Source organism: Falco biarmicus, chromosome 5 (assembly GCF_023638135.1).
Source record: "Falco biarmicus isolate bFalBia1 chromosome 5, bFalBia1.pri, whole genome shotgun sequence".
Taxonomy (NCBI): Eukaryota; Metazoa; Chordata; class Aves; order Falconiformes; family Falconidae; genus Falco; species Falco biarmicus.
Window position 1 is genome coordinate 33,371,379 of NC_079292.1, and position 10,956 is coordinate 33,382,334.

General features: G+C 39.1%; 1 protein-coding gene across 8 annotated transcripts in view; it reads left to right on the top strand.

The window, feature by feature from the left end:
- Positions 1-10,518, top strand: part of KCNC2 (potassium voltage-gated channel subfamily C member 2) — a 109,153-nt gene extending 98,635 nt beyond the window's left edge. For 3 of the 8 annotated variants that reach the window (XM_056341269.1, XM_056341270.1, XM_056341271.1), the window contains 3 exons: positions 112-1,042; positions 3,452-3,619; positions 7,455-10,518. In XM_056341269.1, the coding sequence (XP_056197244.1) occupies positions 112-1,042; positions 3,452-3,619; positions 7,455-7,591 (1,236 nt within the window). In that variant the 3' untranslated portion in view covers positions 7,592-10,518. The remainder of the gene's footprint in view (positions 1-111; positions 1,043-3,451; positions 3,620-7,454) is intronic. The other 5 variants (XR_008822214.1, XM_056341273.1, XM_056341272.1 and 2 more) reach the window with 5 other exon arrangements.
- Positions 10,519-10,956: the final 438 nt, after the last annotated feature.

Here is a 10,956-nt window from a genome sequence, read left to right on the forward strand (position 1 = left end):
GAATCATTTGGGGATGAATCAGTAAAAGATTTGTAAAGATCACTGACATTATTAGTATTAATGTGAAGAGCTGTGCAGTTCTGATGTCTCTTTTCCCTCTTCTTGTTTCAGTTCATCGCCTTTGCCTCTTTATTCTTCATCCTAGTTTCAATCACGACCTTTTGCCTGGAAACACATGAGGCTTTCAATACTATTATAAACAAAACCGAGCAGGTTGTCAACGGGACAGAAACTGGGCCACAGTATGAAATTGAGACAGATCCTGCCCTGACGTATGTGGAAGGAGTCTGTGTGGTATGGTTTACATTTGAATTTTTAGTACGTGTTGTTTTTTCCCCCAACAAACTTGAATTTATCAAAAACCTCTTGAATATCATTGACTTTGTGGCCATCCTGCCCTTTTACCTAGAAGTGGGCCTGAGCGGGCTCTCCTCTAAAGCTGCTAAGGACGTGCTTGGTTTCCTCAGGGTGGTAAGGTTCGTGAGGATCCTACGAATCTTCAAGCTCACCCGGCACTTTGTGGGCCTCAGGGTGCTGGGCCACACTCTGCGAGCCAGCACCAATGAGTTTTTGCTGCTGATAATATTCCTGGCACTCGGTGTTTTGATATTTGCCACCATGATTTACTACGCAGAGCGGGTGGGAGCCCAGCCTAATGACCCATCAGCGAGTGAGCACACACAGTTCAAAAATATCCCTATCGGCTTCTGGTGGGCTGTGGTCACCATGACCACCCTGGGATACGGGGATATGTATCCACGGACTTGGTCGGGCATGCTGGTGGGAGCCCTGTGCGCGCTGGCGGGGGTGCTCACCATAGCCATGCCCGTGCCTGTGATAGTTAACAATTTTGGGATGTACTACTCCCTGGCCATGGCAAAGCAGAAGCTCCCGAGGAAGCGGAAGAAGCACATCCCTCCTGCTCCTCAAGCCAGCTCGCCCACCTTCTGCAAGACAGACTTGAACATGGCCTGCAATAGCACACAGGGTGACATCTGCTTGGGCAAGGACAACCAGCTGATGGAGCACAACAGATCATCAGGTAAGACCCCACTGGAAATGCATGTCCTCTGAAAACACTTTATAGACCAGTATGTTCGGTAGGGGTCAGAAAGCAGTCAGTCTTTCTGCCAGGAGGAGACGTAGCTCCCACCCTTCTCCCCTCCAGTGTTTGCGTGTGTCAGTCTCATAGAGGACAAAATAGGTATAGCAATGTTCCCAAACCTCTATGTAGCTGGTCTATACAGTTTTGCTTGCTCCGTTGAGAATGCTTTCCTGCTGATGATATCAACCTTTTCTTTTGCCTGTTGTTTGTTGCGTTGTATGGATGTTTCTTGTTTTTCTGCATGACTGTGACTATTTGAGTAGCCACCGTGTCCCACCCTGTTGGACTCCATGGTGTTTTGCCTCAGTGTCTGTCTCTGGTGTCAGCTTTGCCTGTGCCACATCGTGGCCTGTTAAGCAAGATCCTCCAAAGAAGCAGTCATTTAAAAGGAGCAGGTGCTTTACATCAAAAGCCCAGCACTCAAAGGAAATAAGAAGAAATTATCTTTCTAGCTTGCTTTCCATTTGGCATTCTGCTTCCCTGGCTAGAAGAACCTCCTTCATCTGTGCTAGATGAGACATTGCATGATATTTACTATTAATTGAATGATAATAGCATAGCTGATGTAAAATATCTCACAAAAAATGAAAATGACAGCCCCTAGCAATATCATCGTTATTAGTGTTGGGTTTTGTGATTTATATTAACTTATTTGTTAGAGTTCCAAATGATGGATAAGGAATATTTTGTGCTAATCGCTGTGAAAATGCATATCAAATAGCAGCCTCTGCCCCTCCAAGCCACTGCCCCATATTCCATATATCTTCACATTAAAGAGTAAATTTTATCTTAGTATAGTTAAAACAAATTTTTTAGCAGAAAGGATTTTTTTTTGTTTGTTCCTTGAATGTATTTATTCTTAGGCCAAGCACAATCTGATTACAAAGTGCCCATACTAGTCATTAGACTCCTGTTGGAAAGCTGCTAAAGAATAATAAGAGCAAAACCACCCATGACTGGTGTCATTCAGTAATTGAAATCTGTTTTTGTAAAAAGAAGACTCTGGAAAATCAGTCTCTGAACTCTATCCATCTTGGTCTGTTGCTCTGTTACTGAATAGCATTTATGTTCAAAGCAGCTCGGGTTCAGTCTCTGAGTGAGTGTTCACAGACAAAGTTGACACAGCTTTTTGAACATCCTAAATATATTTAAGAGGATGGAAACCCTTGAAAGGACTCACATTGAGGGTGGAATACAGTTAGTTTTATAGTGCTTTGGCTGATACACACTTTCAGACATCTTTAAAGTGTTAATGATAACAGCTTTTTCATGCCATCAGGTTCTATTAAAGGTATTCCAGAATCAAGGAGACTCAGTGTGATCAGACCAAAGAGACACTTTTCTGTGTCCGCAGCTTTACTTACAAGGTGTTATAATCCTTGAAGTTAGGGAGAAAGCAGATATGCAAAAAGGAGCCATTTAAAGTGTTAACTTTCTCTTCGGTAATGCCACTGCATTCATATCGTGCACTGTAGCTTTATTTCTGGTAGAGAATGTTCTTAGAGCCACTAGGAATTCTGTGCAAAACTTCAAGGCTGTATATAGCTCCTTGCATTACCAGTTCAGAAAAACACATGCTCGGGTTTAAATGCAAAGGTAAAGCTGTAGTCAATAATATGCCATTACCTGTTATGTGCTGTACCGAGCAGAGATTTTTTTCTTGAAGCGTGGCCTGAATCTGAAATAGTACATAATTTTAAAAGAGTCCTTTAGGAGTGCCAAATCAGGAGAGGTAAGAGTTTTGCTGTTTGACAAAATGAGCTACAGAGACCAAAGACAGCATTTAATGTTGGATACTTATGATGACAAGCAGTGTGTGTTAAGTATAGAAATGAACGCTAAGTGTGTTATTAAACAGGTTTTAGTGCCAAATGTTGAAAGTTTAACCCTCATGGGGGAGGGGTTGTCTTTAAAATACGCTAAAAAACATATTCTAAGTAAAAATTACTAACATGACCTCTTGTTTAGCAAAAAGGGTAGTGAAAAAAGTAAATACTTGTTTGAAATATCCAAGGCTGACTGTGCTCTGAAAAATTACAGTCCATAATAGGCTACTAACTGAGCCTTGATTTGATTATTTCTGATTTTGTGTTAGTTTAGTATAACTTTATATGAGATTTAAAAGGAGAAGAGGAAAGTCAAAAGATCATTTGTTCTTGAATAAAAGATATACTCTTTGCTATTTTGTACTGATTAATGGTGCATTGCAATCTTGTTTTCTTCTAATGATTTACCTTATAACTATTTTTTGAGTGATGGGAATATCCGGCATTCAGCATAAGCTCTTTGTGATGTCTCATTTCCTCATTCATTATTGTCTGTAAATGGGCATGGTGCTTTAACCAGTGTTATCAGGTGAAGACAGTGCAGGAAGTGAGCAGCCACTCTCACCTGGTGAAAGGCTCCCTCCCATCAGACGCTCTAGTACAAGAGACAAAAACAGAAGAGGGGGAACATGTTTCCTACTGACAACAGGTGATTACACGTGTGCTACTGATGGAGGGATCAGGAAAGGTATGGACTTCTTTCATTAGATCATAAAAGGTTACTCAGCAATGTGCTTGTGAAAAGCAATCTTAAAGCAAGATGATGTGCAAAATGCTCTTAGGAGAAAGACTGTACTCACAATGTATCTTTTCTCTTTATGCATAGTCATTCTTTTCCTGCTTTCCTTTTAGAAACACCTACCTCCTTTAGTCTTCACAAAATGTGCTTGATGTTGGACCCTCATTTCACTTGTGTCTTCATTTGTCTGTTGCCTTTAACAGAAAAGTCTGCAATTCAGACCTTGCTCATTCAACCACTCATCAGTCAATACCACTTGTCATTCTAAAAGACAAATTTGTCTAAAAGACAAATAAAAACAAAATAATTTAATAACTTTGGTCTGCACTTAACAGTAAAAATTACAGCTGAATAAATTACACTGAAAAGGTTGAAATGTCAGAAGTAAGCAACGTTTTTGTTCTGAACACAACAAAGCATATCATATGAGGAGCTATTTAATTTCATTCAAAGAAAAGTTTGAGTTTATAGTGCCACAAATTGTTTCCTCATTGTTATACACCACTGCTGCTAAAAGGTGCCTGTCTACCCCAACCAGAATTCAGCCACAGTAAACAATGTTTGCGAGGCGCTAAAAATGCCTTTCTAGTTATTCAGCCTCTTCAGATCTGATTACTCACTCACTGTTCAGTAGGATTGGGTTCCCCAGGCGAAGTCTGCAAAACCTTCTGTCGCTATACGTATCACCAATGTGACTGATAGTGCGGCTACCACATCAGGCTACAGCTGGCTGTGGCTGCAAAACTAACCTCAGGGCATAGCCCCAAAATAGCAGTGCCAGTGGTAGTCTTGCGATTTCCTCAGATAAGAATTGCTTTGGTTTCTTGGCAAATTGTGTCATTCCAACAGGTTTCACATTCCCGAGTGCTGATGTGCAGTCATTCATCTTGGAGTTTATGTGCAGTACCCATGTGGAACTGGACAATTTTGGCTGAGATTTTTCTGTGCCCCCTGCCCGCCCCCCCTCCTTTTTTTTTTTTTTTTTTTTCCACATTTCAGGAGCATGAGCTCGGTAGGTAAAACCTGTGAATGCAAATACACAACCAGAGTTCAATGTATATAGTATTTGTAAAAAATATTATTGTCTCTATGCTCCTGTATTCCCATATATAATGTTTAGATTAAATGGGACTTCACTGCAAACTTGTTTTTGCACAGATTTATGACACTTTCCACTGAGCATCTATCTCACGCTCCCTTCTCCACAACTAGGATCATTTAAAATATCTTTAATGGTAAGAGTCCTCCTTTTTGAGGAGGTCAGTAACACCTGAATAAGGCAGATTGCCGTGGCATCTTGTAAGATAAGCTTCTTGACTTGTTTTAGGAATGTTAGTATAAATATTTCAGTGCTGTTTGCTTGGCCATGACCATAATTAGAGCAGATCACATATATTTAGTTAATAAACCACACATTTTATACTGGAACCATGTGAACATTTTGATTTCAAAATCTAGATTCAAAAGAAAATTGTTTCATAGTTTTTACTAGGGAAATGGGGCTTCAGAGTGCAGAACTGACTGTTTCTCAGTGAGGAATGTGCTCTTTGACTGGCTGTGGTGATAACCTTAGTCTAGGCTAAAATGTTTTAGCTACTGGATTTCAATTTTTTTTTATACAGTGTGGGGAATTTAGCTCATAAGCAGAAAACATCTTCAAGTAGCATCCAAATGGTTTTGAATACTTGAACTTAATTCACACATCAAGTCTACTGCTTTTTCATTTTATTTTTTTCCTTTCTTTTGGTACATCCTTCTTGTTTGGTTGGTTCCTGGATTGGTTATTTTGGTTGTGTTCAATGATCATTTATTCTGAGCTTTTTTGCATTAACACCTTATCTCTATCTCTAAGATGTTATTGATTCAGCGCTGATCCAAACCCCACTAAAATAGCTGGAAGGTACCAATTTTGGATCGTGCTTCTATATCTATTCATCTTGTGTATCTGGTTTTCATTTTTTAGGAGTTCCTGTTTTCTTTAGCATCTTTATCATCTTCCTCTAACAGTTCTTTGCTTTTATCATTAGAAAAGTAGCAGGAAAAATATTTTAAAAAAATACTTTCCTAGTTTCTGTGTAAAAAAGCTACCTGCTTTGTAGGGGGTGGGGGGGGGGTGTTTTGGGCTAAGCTTTATGTTTATAGGGGAGGTGAAGTATAGACACTAGCATTGTGCTTCCCCTCAATTCTTCTTTCAAACATGATTCTTTCTAACCTGTGTAAATATCGATAAAAACTCAGAAACTGGAGGCTGTTTATGAAATGTATCAGAAGTCTGTGAAGCATCACAGTCTAGCCTGCCCTTGCAATCTGGAGAGAACATTGCACAATGTTTTAGCAGACATGTGGTTATACATTTGCTTTAAGTATAGTTTTACTGTATGCAGTTCTCAGTAAGTAAGAAGTATGTTAGTTGTCATTAGGAGAGAACCTAAGATACGATTTTTCCTGAAGATGCTAACAAATGATTGTTATCTGGAGATCTGGAATTTGAGCCAGTAACTATTTCAATAAGAAAAACAAAAAATGTCTGCTGACATCCCATGTAATGTTTAGGTGTATTGTCACTGACGTTTTACGGTTTCTGTGGGAAAAGACTCAGTATTTCACTGTAAGCGATTTGTACCTGAATGTCTTAACCTGACAAATGCTTACATGCATGCTTGTCTTCAAGGAAATAGATAGTGCCAGTGAAGTCAATGGGACTTCTTATGCTTGCAGTGAAGCGTGTATCCATGCACTTGAGGAGTGAGGTCCTGTCTGGCTTCATCTTTGTTGTATTTCCTTGCTGATATCTCCCTCTAGACTGATGGGCTGATCCTTTTCCTCATAAGTGGTCTTATTCAGGTGCTATTGAAAATACTTGAGTATGAAGATAGTGGTATAATGAATGGCAGTGCTTTTCCGTTGCTTTACCCCATAGCCCCTACAAGGTGAGAACAACCTATATGTAGCAAAAAGTAGGTAGCTAGAGCCTACAGTGTGTGTGAACAGAAATGTCTGCAAGGGCAATGTTCTCTCCAAATTGTAAAGCATAATGTGATTGCCTCGTTTAATGATTGATTATTTGCTGCTTGCTTATGTGGATTAGTACCATTTATTTCATTTGAGTCAGCTGGAGAAAGAGCACAAATACGGTGTTTTAAATTTGCCAATCAGGAGACATTTGCAAATATGTCAGACTCTGCTATCTTATTATACTTTAATATTAGACACAAAGTCTTAGGGTTAATATTTCTGATGATGGAGCTTCTTTCCCATATTGTCATTCAGTCCTCTGCAGAAGTGATTTGCACATATTTTGTATGCAATGTATCTGGGTTTGGCTTCATTTATTTTTAAAGAAAAAGCATTCTTTATTAGGAATTGGGTTTAGCAGAGATTATATAATTCTAAAAGTATTTATAGTCTGTCTTAATGAGATTTTGATTATGCTTAACCAGGTAGCTCACCCAGTAAGCTTGTTGGGATCCTTTATCTTGCAATCTGTGCAACTCTGCTGAAGCCAGCAGAGCAGCATGGGCTACAGGATGGGATCTGGAAGAGCAGGTCAGACCTCTTCTGTGATGGTCTATTTAATTTTCTGGGAAAGAATAGCTGCATTAATTTCTAAATAATTTTATTTATTAGTATCTTTTGGTAGTAATATGTCTCAGCATTGAGTTCTTTTGCAGGCAGATTCCCTCTGAGTCCCAGATAGCTCCCTGGATTACATTACATTGTACTGTTTGTCTTTGTCTATTTTTTGGCTGAATTCAACTGATGTCTGTGCATTTTCTCATACAAGGCTATGAAAAATCTCGAAGCTTAAACAACATAGCTGGCTTGACAGGCAATGCTCTGCGACTGTCTCCAGTAACATCACCCTACAGCTCACCTTGTCCTCTAAGGCGCTCTCGGTCTCCCATCCCTTCCATCTTGTAAACCAGATGGCATCAATCGGCTACATAGTATTAATTCAAATATTGTTTACCACATACTGGAAATAAATGTAGCATTAACCATAGGCTCCACAAATATGGTATAACTCTTGCATGATATAACTGTCAGTAGTAAGAAATGCCACTTGGGTAGCTTTTAAAGATTACCTAAGGTAGTGCTTCTCCTTTTATCTACTATATTGTCCTACTTTCCTGTGGCAATAAAAGGACAGTGGATGCCGTTGGCCAGTATATTCAATAAATAAGCATATTTTCAGGGAGATTTACTTAAAATAAAGTGCTTCCAACTAATTGTCAGTCACTCCATTGAACCTCCATTTCTTGTGACTCTAATCCATTCTGAAGATGTCTGCTCTGAAGGGTCTGCTCATTTGCATGGACCATCCTGTCTCCATCACCTGACAAGCAGTGTTGCTGATCACGGAGACCACAGAGGGCTCTGGATGTGTGTTTTCACATTGTACCATCCTGCTGAAATGAAAGCACTGATAAACTGGTCTGCATGTGGGATTGTTTTCCTTTGTTTAACCTTTTCCTTTATTTTTAATGATCTACTTGTTTATAAATGGTTTTATTTTGTGATTAACTTACTTTGGTACTGGATTGCTGTATCAGAGTTCTGAATGTCTCCGGTTGTTTGCACACAGATAACTGCAAAGAGGTTGTCATTACTGGTTACACGCAAGCAGAAGCCAGATCTCTTTCTTAATGGCTTGGGGAAGGCACAAAACATGCAAGAAAGGTAAACGCCATCCAGACTTGCAATTTTAAGCTAGCAAGTGCTGCTTGGTACTGTAGTAATTTCTCTACTCCAGGGTTCTTCCACATTTTCAAAGGCTGAGTACCAAGTAAAATTGAGAAGATTATTGGGGGCTTTTTTTACCACTGTAAGAGGGTAGTAGTTCTCAAGTCGGGTTTTTGACCAGCCTTATACCTCTGGCTCATGAGCTTCAAAAATTTCTTCAATGTTTTTTGAGGTGCTTTGTCCTATATGTTGTTTGTCTGTCTGTTTTGCAACCTGTCTACTGTATTCTCCATCTGTCTCCATAAAGCACAGAGATACTGTTAAAATGCCCCCTCTTTTAAGCTTAACTAAGGATATTTTTCTCCTTTTCTCTTTTTTTCATATGGACTATACTTATGTGTATAGATACAAGTACATATATTTTTCAAGTGCAAGTTAGTATCATCTAGACTAACTCATGTGAGCACTCTGAAGATTTTTCAAGTGGGTTTTCGTAGTGGCTTTACAGTCCTGACCTGTTGCCTATTGCATCAATCTTCTTAGCAACCAACTTTCATTACAGTTCTGAAACTGTATTTCCTCTAGTGGCTTTTTCATTCAATATTAACCTCTGTTTATGCGACAGGACAAATGCAATGGCAGATTTGATGTTCTGGGCTGGTGAGGAAAAATTTCCCTAAACCATAGAGTTTTAGAACTACATGGGGAAGAACATAACAACTGAAATCTTAAGAGATCCTTGAGATTGTTGAATAATACCCAATTGTCATGTTTTATTTTTTGTTAGGAAAAGAAATACAACTTATTGTTGACCATGTAACATGTTCTTCTGTATATAGCCTAGCCCAACAGCATGATCTGCATGTCAGAATTCTTGTACAATAATGTATTTATCAAAGTATACATTTCTGATATTTAGAGATGTACATTAATTTAGTTTTGGTAAAACGTTGTCAATAGAGAGATAATTGCAAACAGCTTTTAGCAAAAGGATTAATATAATATCTGGTGCTGCTGTTATATTAACTACAGTGTTGTACAGAATTTATCATGGATTTTTGACTGCTGAAAAAGGGACAATGGAATTTAGCCATACCAAGGACTGTACTGGAAAAAGACTGCTGCTGCTGAATGGGCCCTGATAAACAACTCACGCCTTGAGGAGGTCACTGAGACTTTACATGCGAAGTAGAGCTTGCTAAAGAAGATTAAAGAATGCTTATGATCACTGCTGCCAGAGGAAGGGGTGACTAGTCATTGTTGATGAGTCAGCTGTAAATAAAACGTGTGCATGGAATATCAGTTTTTATCTATAGCAAGGAAAGCTGAATTCAAGTCATCACTGCTAAGGCTCCATGCAAAGACCCTCACCCCTGTGTGTATTCCTGGTTCCTGCAGTAAGCTGTGCTGTGGATCATAAACAGACACACACTTAATAATGATAGTGGTGTAAACTACATCTGTCTTGACTTCTGTCATAATAATGGTATATTTTGCAAACACAAATATGAACAGAGTAGGTTTGCATACGTCCTTGCTTTCTCAGTTTGCCATGACCTATATTTGTATGAATTCTAGTGTACATGCCAAGTCTTAAGTTTACTTTTCACTTTGATAACAGAAATGTGACTGCAGGCAAACATCACTGACTTTGTTCACAGCACACAGTCTTCTTTCATTGTTACCTCAAACTATAAGTATTATGGGAAAAAAAATTCTGGCAGCAAGATTATTTTGGGTTTGTTTGTTTGTTTGTTTTTTGTAACTCAAAGTGTTGCAAACCCAATATCAGTAAGTATAAAAGATGTATTAAAATTATATCCTACAAATGTATATTTTACATAAAAGATATATTCTTTGATGAGTTACTTTCTGTGATTTTTGTGGTAAATGGATCTAGTCTATTCTATGTTTATGAGGCATTGTAGTGCTACGATGTGGTAATTATGTTCTCTCCATCCTATTCAGTGGGAAATTCTCCAGAATCTGTTTTGTCACCCTGGTGTCCCGATTGTAGGGACCTGTCCCAGTTGTGAAACTCTGTATTGTGGAACTTCTGTGAACATGTCAAGGTGCATGCACAACCCTGGTGGAAACCAGTGGAAATGTAATAACCTGAATTGGAGAATAAAAGGCAAAAGACCTGGGGAGGAACTTGGAACATATCTTCTGAAGTGGCTCATGCGCTTTCTTTAGCTGTATCAGTCCCCTGCCTGCCACTGGCCATGCCAATTCTCAAACCAGTTTCCTGGGGTACATAAGGAGCTTATTCAAAAGCTAGCATGATCTGGCTTCTAAAACAATTTAAAATCTTTCTGCTTGTTAATGACCCCATGGCTCCTGTGGAAGTTGTAGCTGGGCTAGATACTGTCAGACTCAAGGCAGGTTTATTGTATCCTGGTGTGAAGGCAACCTAAAAAGAGGTGGCAAATGGTTGCTTAAAACTCCTAGTCCAGTACTGTATTTGGGGCAACCAGTGAAATCCCTGTATACATGAGCAGAGTGTCTTAGAGGGGTGAGGGAGCTAGTACAGCTGTACACCTGATCTGAGAGACTGTTACCACAGTATTTTGGAAAAGGTACTGGACTGTAAGAAAGATTCC